Source organism: Haliotis rufescens, unplaced genomic scaffold (genome assembly GCF_023055435.1).
Source record: "Haliotis rufescens isolate VD_foot unplaced genomic scaffold, xgHalRufe1.0.p SCAF_6, whole genome shotgun sequence".
Lineage (NCBI taxonomy): Eukaryota > Metazoa > Mollusca > Gastropoda > Lepetellida > Haliotidae > Haliotis > Haliotis rufescens.
The window spans coordinates 1,317,594-1,334,593 of NW_025964334.1; the positions used below are offsets into that span (position 1 = coordinate 1,317,594).

A 17,000-nucleotide genomic window follows, 5' to 3' on the forward strand; every position below is an offset into this window, starting at 1 on the left:
AGCATATGTGAGTAAGGCAACTTATGGGTGACAAATCACATTTTCGGAACACTAAAATACAATTCACAAGCAATTCGTATTTGGTATAGAGATACATGGTATCAAAGATTTGGACTAATTTTCCAATTCATAACTGTTTATACTGTGGTAGAGTTTAGTTTTAGTCCAATAATCCTTGTAATGATAACAAAGCAAAACCCCTAAAAATGGCAAGGACTACAGGACCAAGTTCTACACAGTTATATATTGCAGGTTTTAGCCTGACTAATAGAAGTAGACACGTATGCTGAAAGGTTTTGAAATGTTTTTATTACGTTACAAACTAATGAGAGAAAAATAAGATATTTTTTTAGAGTCTGCTCACATGGCGATCTTCACTGAAGTAAGTTGACGTCAAACATCTTTTTGACGTCATAGCACAATGGTATTCTCGCACCCATAAGGTCCCTTTTCTCCTGGTGGGTCACAATATGGACTACATATTCTGAATATGAACATATCAATCAACAGACAGATATTTAATAACATTTTATTTACTTATAGTTTGGTTACATGAGCGTCCTACTGAAAGTAGAAATGTCACAGCCTCATTTGATCAACATAGGATACAAGTCATACACATATAGTTACCATAGTAACAGTTGCCATGGTTACGCATCTTCCAACACAGAATACACTCAAACCAACTTGGAATGTTCACGTTAAACAATCAGTCAAAGAATGCAGAGAGAGAATGTTCCCACAGTATGAACAGAGACCTAATTCTCCATCCTTGCTTCAACAGCATTACAGGGGGTGAGCTACATGAACGTTTACTGGGACTAATGTGTCAGCACAATTACAAAATACTAGACACTGACCAGCAGGAAACTTCCCTTACTTATTATTACCTTATATACAACCCACTGGTCACACTATGCTCTGGTATAACCAGTCTGTACACTGATCACACTGTATACTGATCACAACATTCAGTAGCAGAATCTAAATTATCTTGGAACCGATTCAATTCTTGAGGAGATTCCTTGAGTAAATGAGGTGGACTCTCACTACTTGACCTATACTCACTATGCATACTCCCTACAGGGGGCTTCACAGTGCTTCTCTTACCTCACCGTGCACAATGTATGGAAGGGCATCTAATTGTCGGAAATCCTACGTATGTTATTTGACATCAATCTTTCATACTAACAGTTTGGACAGGAAACCAAAGACATTTTGGACTTAAAATCATATAAACAGAATAAAAGGACAAAGTACAAACATGGTTAAAATACAACATTAACATGGCTTCTGTGGAGGTCATATTGCAAGAAAACTCACTGTCTTTGTTTGTTCATGAGCACTCTGACAGATACACTGTTACAACATGTTCTAAATGTCTTATACATGTTAATACTTGATGTACAAAGCAATTGCTCAATGTTTTTTCTCATATTCATTTTCATCATGCTTTTTTGTATGTCATAAACCCTATAATTGACATCTATTACAATGATTAGAGTTGACTAGATGTGTGATGAAGATTTTCACAATATACACAAATGAAATCATATGATTAAATTGACAGATTTTGATTTTCATTATAACTGTAATTTTCTAATCCATGAAAGAACAGATATACTAGAATACCCTTTACCAACAAAGCATGTTGTGTTTATGACATCTTTTTCAATTTGTGGTCAACATGTTTAAAATAACGAGGAGTGATAAGCAAATCAACAATTTATCATCTAAAACTGATAAAATCTTGCATTTCCATTACTAAATATCCAAGACAGCACAAAGCTTCAATGTTCCTTTCTAAAATCTCAGATAACAAGTACTAACAACCTAAAAGACCGTGACAACGTTGAGTGAATTCCATATCACATTTGTCGGAGTTATAGCAGAACCTACATATCACAATGTGTTGACAACTCCAGACACTGGATACCTCCCACAAAAACCAGACCTTCCAACACCTTCTACTCATCATCTGTAACTAGAGTGACCTCCCTTTCCCAAAATGGCCACCCTCATTGAGTCTTTGTAACATGAGTCACGGTAGATGCTTCAACGCTAAGCCTTATATTCAATGTGAAAGTCTGCAAATGTTACAGTCTGTAATTGTGAAAGTCTGGTTTGGGCAGGTATCTCAATATTAGATATGTTTCTCCTGGTTACGTGAAAGCCACCATGATGTATATGAACCCCCTTCTTGACGGTGTTCCATGGATGACTCTGTCTACACTAGCTGTCTGCGATCAGTGGGTGTCGATGAGGTCGAGGTTGATGCGGTAGTAGACGTAGGGGTAGTAGTCGGTGCTGCCCATGTTCAGGCCGGGTATATCCACACCCTGTTAGTATAAAGGAGAAGGGTTATAAATGTACACAGGGCATAGATTGGAGTAAAGCTGACTTGTATAGGAACAGTGCATTCTCATAGGGCAGCAAAGTACCATAGGAAAGAGCGGATTCTCATAGGGCCAAGTGAATTCTCAAAGTGGCTGAGTGGATTCTCCTCGGGGGAGTGGATTCTCAAAGGGGCTGAGTGGATTCTCATAGGGGCTGATCGGATTCTCATAGGGGCTGAGTGGATTCTCAAAGAGGGGAGTGGATTCTCATAGGGACACATTGGATTATCCTTTGTGGTGGATGGATGAGTTGGGTTTAATGCCTTATTACAGTATCCAACTTCAATCAAAGTGTGTCAGCTTAATGTTGGAGGAAAGCCCTAAGTAGTGCAGGCCTTTTACCAGCAGATTCTCTTAGGGCCTGAGTAGATTCTCTTAGGGCTCGAGTGGATTCTTGTAGGGCAGGGTGAAGCTAGGGCATGTCCTTATTCAATGTAAGCTCCTCATCTGCAGAGATCAACAGGAACTCCTCCCCACAACAAGAAACACAATCCTAACACTGGGCTCTCAGACATTCCCTGAAAACTCATAACCTTCTGAAGGCCATTTAGAACTACTACTCTACACTACTAACATCGGAACCCGTGAAGATCCGGGGTAGAATAGGTCTTCAGCAACCCATACTTGCCATTAAAGGCGACTATGCTTGTCGTAAGAGGCGACTAACGGGATCGGCTGGTCAGACTCACTGACTTAGTTGATGCATGTCATTGTGTCCCAATTGCGTGGATCAATGCTCATTATGTCAATCACTGGATTGTCTGGTCCAGACATGATTATTTACAGACCGCTGTGATATAGCTGGAATATTGCTGAGAGCGGTGTTAAACAACAAACAAACCAAACTTACATCGGCTGCCCCCGCCAGTGTGGTGTTGTCTAGATGGCTGTACAGCTGCCCCAGCAGTTCCCGGAGCCGCTTCACTGAGCGCTTCTGTGGCTGGAGGATCATGGCCTGGAAGTTGACTGGAAGACCGTACCTGAAGAGATGTCACACACACATCAGTGTCTGCCGCAGACAAACAGGGCCTCCGCCCATATATAGATATTACATACACACCAGTGTCTGCCGCAGACAAACAGGGCCTCCGCCCATATATAGACATCACACATACACACCAGTGTCTGCCGCAGACAAACAGGGCCTCCGCCCATATATAGACATCACACATACACACCAGTGTCTGCCGCAGACAAACAGGGCCTCCGCCCATATATAGACATCACACATACACACCAGTGTCTGCCGCAGACAAACAGGGCCTCCGCCCATATATAGACATCACACATACACACCAGTGTCTGCCGCAGACAAACAGGGCCTCCGCCCATATATAGATATCACACACACACATCAGTGTCTGCCGCAGACAAACAGGGCCTCCGCCCATATATAGATATCACATACACGTCAGTGTCTGCTGCAGACAAGCAGGGCCTCCGCCCATATATAGACATCACACATACACACCAGTGTCTGCTGCAGACAAGCAGGGCCTCCGCCCATATATAGATATCACATACACACCAGTGTCTGCTGCAGACAAACAGGGTCTCCGCCCATATATAGATATCACATACACACCAGTGTCTGCTGCAGACAAACAGGGTCTCCACCCATATATAGATATCACATACACGTCAGTGTCTGCTGCAGACAAACAGGGTCTCCGCCCATATATAGATATCACATACACACCAGTGTCTGCTGCAGACAAACAGGGCCTCCGCCCATATATAGATATCACATACACACCAGTGTCTGCCGCAGACAAACAGGGCCTCCGCCCATATATAGACATCACACATACACACCAGTGTCTGCCGCAGACAAACAGGGCCTCCGCCCATATATAGATATCACACACACACATCAGTGTCTGCCGCAGACAAACAGGGCCTCCGCCCATATATAGATATCACATACACGTCAGTGTCTGCTGCAGACAAGCAGGGCCTCCGCCCATATATAGACATCACACATACACACCAGTGTCTGCTGCAGACAAGCAGGGCCTCCGCCCATATATAGATATCACATACACACCAGTGTCTGCTGCAGACAAACAGGGTCTCCGCCCATATATAGATATCACATACACGTCAGTGTCTGCTGCAGACAAACAGGGTCTCCACCCATATATAGATATCACACATACACACCAGTGTCTGCTGCAGACAAGCAGGGCCTCCGCCCATATATAGATATCACATACACACCAGTGTCTGCTGCAGACAAACAGGGTCTCCGCCCATATATAGATATCACATACACACCAGTGTCTGCTGCAGACAAACAGGGTCTCCGCCCATATATAGATATCACATACACGTCAGTGTCTGCTGCAGACAAGCAGGGTCTCCGCCCATATATAGATATCACATACACACCAGTGTCTGCTGCAGACAAACAGGGCCTCCGCCCATATATAGATATCACATACACACCAGTGTCTGCCGCAGACAAACAGGGCCTCCGCCCATATATAGATATTACATACACGTCAGTGTCTGCTGCAGACAAACAGGGTCTCCGCCCATATATAGATATCACATACACGTCAGTGTCTGCTGCAGACAAACAGGGTCTCCGCCCATATATAGATATCACACACACACCAGTGTCTGCTGCAGACAAACAGGGTCTCCGCCCATATATAGATATCACATACACGTCAGTGTCTGCTGCAGACAAACAGGGCCTCCGCCCATATATAGATATCACATACACACCAGTGTCTGCTGCAGACAAACAGGGTCTCCGCCCATATATAGATATCACATACACACCAGTGTCTGCTGCAGACAAACAGGGTCTCCGCCCATATATAGATATCACATACACACCAGTGTCTGCTGCAGACAAACAGGGTCTCCACCCATATATAGATATCACATACACGTCAGTGTCTGCTAAAGACAAACAGGGTCTCCGCCCATATATAGATATCACACATACACACCAGTGTCTGCTGCAGACAAGCAGGGCCTCCGCCCATATATAGATATCACACATACACACCAGTGTCTGCCGCAGACAAACAGGGTCTCCGCCCATATATAGATATCACATACACACCAGTGTCTGCTGCAGACAAACAGGGTCTCCGCCCATATATAGATATTACATACACGTCAGTGTCTGCTGCAGACAAACAGGGCCTCCGCCCATATATAGACATCACACATACACACCAGTGTCTGCTGCAGACAAACAGGGCCTCCGCCCATATATAGATATCACACATACACACCAGTGTCTGCTGCAGACAAACAGGGTCTCCGCCCATATATAGATATTACATACACGTCAGTGTCTGCTGCAGACAAACAGGGCCTCCGCCCATATATAGACATCACACATACACACCAGTGTCTGCTGCAGACAAACAGGGCCTCCGCCCATATATAGACATCACACATACACACATGGGTGAAACATGACCAATGTGATCAGTATCCTGGCACACCTAAGGGATGCAACTCTGCACTGCAAATTGCACAACCTCAGATGCCAATGCCCTTTTTTGAAAATGAACTATTATTAAAACCTTGAATAAAAGTTTTAATTTATTCCGAAATGGTTATCTCATGCATGAATACACAGAACTTGATTTGATTTGTGATCAATTTGCCAAACGTAGGAAAAAACATTTTCAAAGTTGTTTGGTTTACAAGACACTCTTTTGTGCACAGCTCAAAGGGTCAGTGACATAACAAACTTGTTTCCGTGTCTAGATATCCAAAGATGTGAACTAACTAATTGTCCACCATGAACTGAATTCTGACATGTAGTCAGCCATCTTACCTCAACACTGACTCGACAAACACCCTGAGGGCCTTGACATGAATCCAGGCTGCAAAACACTCGCCGAAGTTCACCTTCAGCCATTTCACAAGGGGGCCCTGGGCACAAATAACCAGCATGGTAATCCTAGGATCATGTATTACATATTATCTGAAACTAGGAAATTGCAGGGACGTGAAATATATGCGGAAAAACAGTCGGAAAAAATTATGTCCGCCGTAAATTGATAATGAAAGATTTAAAAGAAAATATTATCGTGTTTCGGACATTTGACCGATGCTAAGCAAGGCGTCATAATTTTATGGTTAAAAAGTAAATAGTAAGGATTGTTTTAATGACCAATGAAATGCTCTCATAAATAGGAACTACTTTTAGTCTGTCTCAACGGTGTCCAGAGTAAGATCATGAAGATTGTTTCAGGATGAGACGAGCAGAATGAGACGAGTAGACTGCAATGTACTCACAAACTGCTTCTTCTTGTCCGCCTCCAGCTTGGTGATCTCCGTTTGTCCCGCAGCGATCTCCTCCTCACTGTACTGGAAGTCACGCACGATGAACCTGCACCGACATCACACGTCAGATCACACATCAGCATACCACATCACACATCAGCTTACCTATATCACACGTCAGCTTACCTATATCACATGTAAGCTTACCTACATCACACATCAGCATACCACATCACACGTCAGCTTACCACATCACACGTCCGCTTACCCACATCACACATGATCTTACCGACATCACACATTAGCTTACAGACATCACACATCAGCTTACCAACATCACACATCAGCTTACCTACATCACACATCAGCTTACCAACATCACACATCAGCTTACCGACATCACACATCAGCTTACCGACATCACACATCAGCTTACCGACATCACACATCAGCTTACCGACATCACACATCAGCTTGCCGACATCACACATCAGCTTACCGACATCACACATCAGCTTACAGACATCACACGTCAGCTTACCAAATAATTTTGTGACCTGTCCACAACAAACTCACTTGTTCTCCCGACAGTGATGCTTGAACTCATCAGCAACTCGCCGGAAGAGTGTCACCGAGCACAGGGCATTCTCCCCATCATCGAAGAGGACCCTGAAACACGAAGACAATGGAACCATTCTACATGTGACAGGGGTGAGGCAACTTCAAGCCCCTCACAATCAATGTTGTTTACGGGACATGTGTTATGGTGTAAGTCAATCTAACAGTCACTTATTACCCTACTTACACAGAAACAGTACCATGCTGGGCCTATCTATGTACACGAACACTGGGCCTATCTATGTACACAAACACTGGGCCTGTCAACCTACACGAACACTGGGCCTATCTACGTACCGGACACTTGGCCTGTCGACCTACACAAACACTGGCCCTATCTACGCACAGGAACACTGGGCCTGTCGACCTACACGCACGCTGGGCCTATCTACCTACATGAACCCTGGGCCTGTTGACCTACACACACGCTGGGCCTATCTATGTACACGAACACTGGGCCTGTCGACCTACATGCACGCTTGGCCTATCTACGTAAACGAACACTGGGCCTGTCGACCTACACGCACGCTGGGCCTGTCGACCTACACGCACGCTGGGCCTATCTACCTACACGAATGCCGGGCCTATCTATGTATACGAACACTGGGCCTGTCGACCTACACGCATGCTGGGCATATCTACGTAAACGAACACTGGGCCTGTTGACCTACACGCACGCTTGGCCTATCTATATACAACGAACACTGGGCCTGTCGACCTACACAAACACTGGGCCTATCTACGTACAGGAACACTGGGCCTGTTGACCTACACGCACGCTGGCCCTGTCTACGTACATGAACACTGGGCCTGTCGACCTACACGCACGCCGGGCGAGTTGACCTACACGCACTGTTGACCTACACACGCGATGGGTTCCTCATAGTTCCTCAGCGGAACACAATGGTGGAGCACTTTGCCACATTACCTGCTGTCTAAGTATGGAACGGTTCTACAAGTCACAGACATTGGGGTCTGACATATTAACCACAGCTAGCACCTGACACAGAATGCCACTAATTGAGGACATGACATTATTTGCCAACTCACTTTGATGATCGAGGGACCACCATGTCCGTCAGCTTCTCGTATTTCCCCATCCACTCATTCACGTTGTTCCTGAAACATGAGATATCAATAACAATGAGGTAACAATAACCCAGCACTACTACCCTTAATAACATCAATGACAGCACACCTACCCTTAACATCGGCTACAGCACACCTACCCTTAATAACAGTGACAGCACACATACCCTTAATAACATCAGCAACAGCACAACTACCCTTAATAACATCTGAGACAGCACACCTACCCTTAATAACATCAGCGACAGCACACCTACCCTTAATAACATCAGTGACAGCACACCTACCCTTAACATCAGTGACAGCACACCTACCCTTAATAACATCGGCCACAGCACACCTACCCTTAATAACATCGGCCACAGCACACCTACCCTTAATAACATCAGCGTCAGCCCACCCACCCTCAATAACATCAGCGACAGCACACCCACCCTTAATAACATCTGTGACAGCACACCTACCCTTAACATCAGTGACAGCACACCTACCCTTAATAACATCAGTGACAGCACACCTACCCTTAATAACATCAGCAACAGCACACCTACCCTTAATAACATCTGAGACAGCACACCTACCCTTAATAACATCAGCGACAGCACACCTACCCTTAATAACATCAGTGACAGCACACCTACCCTTAACATCAGTGACAGCACACCTACCCTTAATAACATCGGCCACAGCACACCTACCCTTAATAACATCAGCGACAGCCCACCCACCCTCAATAACATCAGCGACAGCACACCCACCCTTAATAACATCTGTGACAGCACACCTACCCTTAACATCTGTGACAGCACGCCTACCCTTAATAACATCAGTGACAGCACACCCACCCTTAATAACATCTGTGACAGCACGCCTACCCTTAATAACATCAGTGACAGCACACCTACCCTTAATAACATCAGTGACAGCACACCTACCCTTAACATCAGTGACAGCACACCTACCCTTAATAACATCAGCGACAGCCCACCCACCCTTAATAACATCAGCGACAGCACACCTACCCTTAATAACATCAGTGACAGCACACCTACCCTTCATAACATCAGTGACACACACCTACCCTTCATAACACCAGTGACACACACCTACCCTTCATAACATCTGTGACAGCACACCCACCCTTAATAACATCAGCGACAGCACACCTACCCTTAATAACATCTGTGACAGCACACCAACCCTTAATTACATCATCGACAGCCCACCTACCCTTAATAACATCTGTGACAGCACACCCACCCTTAATAACATCGGCAACAGCCCACCTACCCTTAATAACATCAGCGACAGCCCACCCACGCTTAATAACATCAGCAACAGCACACCCACCCTTAATAACATCTGTGACAGCACACCTACCCTTAACATCAGTGACAGCACACCTACCCTTAATAACATCTGTGACAGCACACCTACCTTCACACAGCTTTCCATACATTCAGCTTAGCAACTTACACAATGGTAATCTGAGCTCTGGAATGTTATCTGAGCTCTGGAATGTTATCTGATCTGTGGAATGGTAGTCTGAGCTGTGGAATGGTAGTCTGAGCTGTGGAATGGTAATCTGAGCTGTGGAATGGTATCTGAGCTCTGGAATGGTAGTCTGAGCTATAGAATGTTATCTGAGCTGTGGAATGGTAATCTGAGCTGTGGAATGGTAATCTGAGCTGTGGAATGGTAATCTGAGCTGTGGAATGGTATCTGAGCTCTGGAATGGTAGTCTGAGCTGTAGAATGTTATCTGAGCTGTGGAATGGTAATCTGAGCTGTGGAATGTTATCTGAGCTGTGGAATGGTAATCTGAGCTGTGGAATGTTATCTGAGCTGTGGAATGGTAATCTGAGCTGTGGAATGTTATCTGAGCTGTGGAATGGTAATCTGAGCTGTGGCATGGTAATCTGAGCTGTGGAATGTTATCTGAGCTGTGGAATGGTATCTGAGCTGTGGAATGGTAATCTGAGCTGTGGAATGTTATCTGAGCTGTGGAATGGTATCTGAGCTGTGGAATGGTATCTGAGCTGTGGCATGGGAGTACGTCACCAGTTTACTGTAACATACAACCTACACTATGATGAGTAATCATAGCAAAAAGTTGTTCTTACTTTGGAATGACGACCAGTAAGGTGACGAGATATTCCGAGTCGAGTACAAAGTCCTGCTTCTTCACCAGATCTCCCATGTTGCGAGTCAGTAGACTGCCGCTGTCAACACAAACAGACACAACTAACATAAGTAAACAAACACAAGTCAACACAAAACTGTAAGCAAAACAGTTTCTGCATGCTTTTGACTGATAAACGATAAGTCTTGACTGATTTTGAATATTTCAGATTTTGCCTCGTAATGCATCATTTGGGCCCTATATCAACCAGTGAGAACAAAAACAGGGACATTTTCAACAAAGTGTCATATGTATGTTGACAGCTTACTCCTTACGAAACGAGGAGTGTTTTCAGTGCATGTTTACAACGCTGTTTTCTGTACTGGAAACCAGGGACCTGAAGACCACAGTGAAACATGCAGGTTTGTTTGTTGTTTAACGCCGCACTCAGCAATATTCCAGCTATATGACGGATATTCTATGCCGGATGTTCATGGGTAGAAGCATCATACCCGACATTACTGTTTTCTAGAGTGAGTGAGTGAGTGAATGAATGTTGCAGTCTTCAATATCCCAGCCATGTCACGGCAGCCTCAAAATAATCAAAGCAACCAGTGACTGACCGCCCGATATACAGATGCTTGATGGTCACAAAAGGAGGTAACTCACGTGGCCTTCCTCTCTAGACTTTGTAGGTTTCCCTTCAGGTTGTTGTAGGCGCTAGACTTGGTTTTCAGGTCAGACTCAATCTGATTTACTTGCTGTAATTAAGAGATCAGATGATCAGCACAGGGAAAAACCCTTCAAAGTCTTCCAGCAAAACATCAATCGAGAGAGTTGCTATGTGATCTCCAAAATGTCTCTTTTACCATTACACCAAGGACCCTGGAGTTTTACATTTACTCTTGAATGCCGACAGATATTCCATGGTATGGTTGACAATGAGGACATGGTTCACCACTCACCTTCCCGACGATGTCGGCGATGTTCTTGAGTGACTGTTTGATGGGGTACTTGGCCAGGTCCCACTGGAAGCGCTGCAGGTAGTTCCCTGGGGGAGCTGCAGGCATGAAACACACGAGTTGGACTTCGTGACGGACACAGTGTTCAATATACATGTGTTGGACTTCGTGACAGACACAGTGATCAATATACATGTGTTGGACTTCGTGACGGACACAGTGTTCAATATACATGTGTTGGACTTCGTGACGGACACAGTGATCAATATACATGTGTTGGACTTCGTGACGGACACAGTGTTCAATATACATGTGTTGGACTTCGTGACGGACACAGTGATCAATATACATGTGTTGGACTTCGTGACGGACACAGTGTTCAATATACATGTGTTGGACTTCGTGACGGATATACACGTGTTGGACTTCGTGACAGATATACATGTGTCGGACAAAGTGTTCAATATACATGTGTTGGGACACTGTGACGGACATACACGTGTTGGACTTCGTGACGGACACAGTGTTCAATATACATGTGTTGGACTTCGTGACGGACACAGTGTTCAATATACATGTGTTGGACTTCGTGACGGACACAGTGTTCAATATACATGTGTCGGACTTCGTGACGGACACAGTGTTCAATATACACGTGTTGGACTTCGTGACGGACACAGTGTTCAATATACATGTGTCGGACTTCGTGACGGACACAGTGTTCAATATACACGTGTTGGACTTCGTGACGGACACAGTGTTCAATATACATGTGTTGGACTTCGTGACGGATATACACGTGTTGGACTTCGTGACGGACACAGTGTTCACTATACACGTGTTGGACTTCGTGACGGACACAGTGTTCAATATACATGTGTTGGACTTCGTGACGGACACAGTGTTCAATATACATGTGTTGGACTTCGTGACGGACACAGTGTTCAATATACATGTGTTGGACTTCGTGACGGACACAGTGTTCAATATACATGTGTTGGACTTCGTGACGGACACAGTGTTCAATATACATGTGTCGGACTTCGTGACGGACACAGTGTTCAATATACACGTGTTGGACTTCGTGACGGACACAGTGTTCAATATACATGTGTCGGACTTCGTGACGGACACAGTGTTCAATATACACGTGTTGGACTTCGTGACGGACACAGTGTTCAATATACATGTGTTGGACTTCGTGACGGATATACACGAGTTGGACTTCGTGACGGACACAGTGTTCAATATACACGTGTTGGACTTCGTGACGGATATACACGTGTTGGACTTCGTGACAGATATACATGTGTCGGACAAAGTGTTCAATATACATGTGTTGGACTTCGTGACGGATATACATGTCGGACACAGTGTTCAATATACATGTGTTGGGACACTGTGACGGACATACACGTGTTGGACTTCGTGACAGATATACATGTGTCGGACAAAGTGTTCAATATACATGTGTTGGACTTCGTGACGGATATACATGTCGGACACAGTGTTCAATATACATGTGTTGGACTTCGTGACGGATATACATGTGACGGACACAGTGTTCAATATACATGTGTTGGACTTTGTGACGGATATACATGTGTCGGACACAGTGATCAATATACATGTGTTGGGACACTGTGACGGACATACACGTGTTGGACTTCGTGACGGATATACATGTGTCGGACACAGTGTTCAATATACATGTGTTGGACTTCGGGACAAATATACATGTGTCGGACACAGTGTTCAATATACATGTGTTGGACTTCGTGACGGATATACATGTGTCGTACACAGTGTTCAATATACATGTGTTGGACTTCGTGACGGATATACATGTGTCGGACACAGTGATCAATATACACGTGTTGGACTTCATGACGGATATACATGTGTCGGACACAGTGACGGATATACATGTGTTGGACTTCGTGACGGATATACATGTGTTGGACTTCGCGACGGATATACATGTGTCGGACACAGTGATCAATATACACGTGTTGGACTTCATGACGGATATACATGTGTCGGACACAGTGACGGATATACATGTGTTGGACTTCGTGACGGATATACATGTGTCGGACACAGTGATCAATATACACGTGTTGGGACTTCGTGACGGATATACCTGTGTCGGACACATTGATCAATATACATGTGTTGGGACACTGTGACGGACATACACTGTGACGGACATACACGTGTCGGACTTCGTGTCGGACTTCGTGACGGATATACATGTGTCGGACACAGTGTTCAACATACACGTGACAGACTTCGTGACGGATATACATGTGTCGGACACAGTGTTCAATATACATGTGTTGGGACACTGACGGACATACACGTGTTGGACAGAGTACAATAATCTGGATATCAATAACCGATGTGTAAGTACCGAAAGTGTCACAATTCATTGTTGAATCTATACTCAACACATTTACATGATGATGATACACCTACTGATGTATCATTTAATTAAGTTAATTCTGTATCAATTTTCAAACTTGATATTATAGTATAACCATGGCAACATGGGTACTTGGGCTGGTAGGGGTGGTATAACGTATCACTTGTCATGAAACAAACTGCTTATTACACATCAACTAATAGCACAGTTCTATTGGAATGAGCCTAAATTACCAACCATGTGAGTTCCAGTAAACAAATACACAACCCCTTGATGGCTTGGCCACATGAATATGGTGATCTTCACACAAAATAGCACATCATAACTCAAGCATCGTGATATGTATTGATATTTGAGGCAGGTACATGGTGACACCCATAGTATATACATGATAGAAAACATCAATACCATCATTGACTTTGAGATTTTCACGCAGTTTGTCTCTCTTATCTTCCAACACATCTCCCAAGTACTGCGCAACTTTTCGGGTGACGCTGGAAATAAAATGAACATGAAATGTTGTCAGATCTTCACACAGCCAGGTATCATTACAGATTAATAGATCAGATTTGAATGAGACTAACACCAGCCTTGTACAGAGTTCCAAACTAAGAGGGTACTTTCAGGTCCACTACTATAGTATTTGAATGTATAGAACTGCTAACACGTTAGGGTTTATGTCAATGTCCTCTTGATGCTTGTTCTATTTTTGAACACTGATTGTGCCTAATTTGAAAAGCTATTATTTACTAGCAAGCTCCCTGACCCTCTCACCTCTCACAGAAGACGTCCAATTTGCCGAGGTCATCCGACAGACCGACAAGAATGTCCAGAGTTCCAACCTACAGCAAGAAGAAACATTTGAATTTAACTTTCATTTGCACACATCATCCAAGTGACAAGAGAATCACCTGTCCATCTACCACATTTCAATGGACCGTTGATATCAAACATGTGATAAAAGTAAGATTAAATTGTTTACCTGAAAAAATAGGTCTGCTTGTAAACTTTTGCTATCACATGATCACCAACCATTGGACTGCTGATTAAATTTTATTGCAAAAATATAGTAACCTGCTTTACTAAATTGAGGCACACATCTGTGATTACCCAGTCCAAAAAAGAAAACATATTCATTTAAAGAAAATTGAAATATATAATAGAAAGGAAATCTTAGAAAGACCATAACATGAAGAAACACTGACACTGGCTAAGATTGTCATTCTGGCGATAATCAACACAAGGGAGCACCAGGCAACATGAACTGTCTGCCATAGTGAGCAGATGCTGTTTAATCATGCAGTCAGTAATTTGGTAATATCCAAGCTATGTCACAATGGCCTGTGAATAAACTGGACTCAGCAAACCAGGGATGTCCCAAAACATAACAAAAGGTTTCCCAATTTTCATTTTAGTTTTTTTCATACTTTCATCCACCATATTTGCCAGAATGTCCCTTCATGCTCATGACACCCTTCATTACCAGTGGGAGTACTAGTCCAAGCTTGTGAAGCTGGTAGCATGGATGTAGGCACCTTCTGTCAAGAGACAACTATCTACCTTTAGATCTGGAATCTGAAACTTGTAATTGTTGGAGAGTTTTTCTGGAGCTGTGTTGTTATTTAGGCGATCCCATGTCTGTTGCACAGTCTTCTCCCCTGGTGCCGAGATAAGCCAGAAGTCGGTTGACATTTTGCGATATTGGGAATGTAGCTATCTGAATGAGAGAAAAAAACTTTAGATAAAGATATAATGTTTATAGCATGCCAAATAATGGATATGCAAATTAAAATCAAAACCATAAAAACATTCATGTTGTGGTTCAACAAATATCTTCCCAGATGGCCCCTTGCCCAAAGCCTTCAATATTCTCAGAAAGAATGTTAGTCTCTTACAATATTTATCTGATAACTGATAATTTTTGCAAAGAAATCCAAACCATGGTGCAGAGAAACCTACAGGAGTCGTCCAGCTCTCTGGACAATATGGTGTTTAGTAAGGATAATAACCATATTAACAGTTCCACATTTGTCCTTATCGCAAAGTTAACAACATATGCTGGACAACCAGGTACAAATGTGTAAATTGACGCCATATGAACATGCTGAAGCTTTGCGTTTTCAAAAAAGTCCCGAAAAGAAACTCTTATTCATAACCACGAAAATAGATGAAGGCACTATGTCAGAGACCACGTGCGACTGTAAATGTTGTAATAAATAACGTCTTGTTACAAAATATCAAACTAATGTCGAAAACTACCAAAAGCTGTGATACGAGTGTTTATTTATTTCAGCACTCGTGACGTCTGTGTCCTCCGAAGGACAGGGTGATCTTCACGTTGACATCCGGCAATAACCTTACTTACGCTCTTCAGCTATCCTAGAAATATATATTCACTTATTGTGCGGCTAGCTAACGAAAGCTTTACCTGTAAAAATTGAAACAAAATAAGGTCACAGGCAGGAGTAGTCGGATATATCTTTAACACACGGTAACAACTCGTTTCACCGATTACTGCTGCCGGCCATATTTTGTTCACGTGACAATTTGTTATGATGAGTAAACTACTACGTGTACAACTACTAATATATTAAAAAACCGGCAAACGTCTGTCGCAATGAAATAAAGAAATTGTGAAGCAACAACATTGTATTCTTCAAACTGTAGAGCTTAATCAGCACAAGCAATGGCACGAACGCCCTTCTAGCTTAGCAGTTGTGCATTATCTGTTTAAACGTGGTCTTGCAATTTAAAATCAGTTTGAAAATCAATTTTTCAAACATAATCAATTCTGCTGCCTTGCAATTTATCAAATTTATTTTGGTTTAAATGTCGTGTTCTTTTCTGTCACCTTTAGAGATTACAGCGCTTTGGCAGGGGAAAGAAAGAAAACCTGAGACACCCCAACCGGCCTCAATCTATCACCTGTCTGTTGGTTTGTTGCGTTAGATAAAGTATTCACATCAATCTATTACATACATGTACGATACTTGCATATATTTCCACGGGTCTGGTTGTCCAAATGTCCAGGTGACCACAGCAGCTGGGGTTAACACGCTTGTGCATGTGGAGATTCCTTCATGGTTATATAGAGACACTGGTAATGTTTGCTTTATCAAGAGATGATAA

At 43.4% G+C, this 17,000-nt stretch overlaps 1 protein-coding gene across 1 annotated transcript; it reads right to left on the reverse strand.

Moving 5' to 3' along the window:
* Nucleotides 1-515: 515 nt before the first annotated feature.
* Nucleotides 516-16,423, reverse strand: LOC124116847 (V-type proton ATPase subunit C-like). Its single transcript, XM_046478405.2, has 13 exons — nt 16,300-16,423; nt 15,432-15,588; nt 14,646-14,713; nt 14,280-14,365; nt 11,450-11,544; nt 11,154-11,245; nt 10,486-10,584; nt 8,325-8,393; nt 7,233-7,325; nt 6,669-6,762; nt 6,205-6,302; nt 3,247-3,376; nt 516-2,339 (listed from the first exon to the last, which is right to left on the reverse strand). The coding sequence occupies exons 2-13, from the start codon at nt 15,561-15,563 to the stop codon at nt 2,247-2,249; spliced, it is 1,149 nt and encodes a 382-aa protein (XP_046334361.1). The 5' UTR covers nt 15,564-15,588; nt 16,300-16,423; the 3' UTR covers nt 516-2,246.
* Nucleotides 16,424-17,000: the final 577 nt, after the last annotated feature.

Bases quoted from the DNA above. Each gene is read 5' to 3' on its own strand.
- LOC124116847 (XM_046478405.2), bottom strand. From the start codon at position 15,563: ATGTCAACCGACTTCTGGCTTATCTCGGCACCAGGGGAGAAGACTGTG. The intron at 14,714-15,431 runs GTAGATAGTTGT...TTCTTGCTGTAG, and splicing joins TTCAGATTCCAGATCTAAAG to GTTGGAACTCTGGACATTCT. The intron at 14,366-14,645 runs GTGAGAGGGTCA...TTTTATTTCCAG, and splicing joins TTGGACGTCTTCTGTGAGAG to CGTCACCCGAAAAGTTGCGC.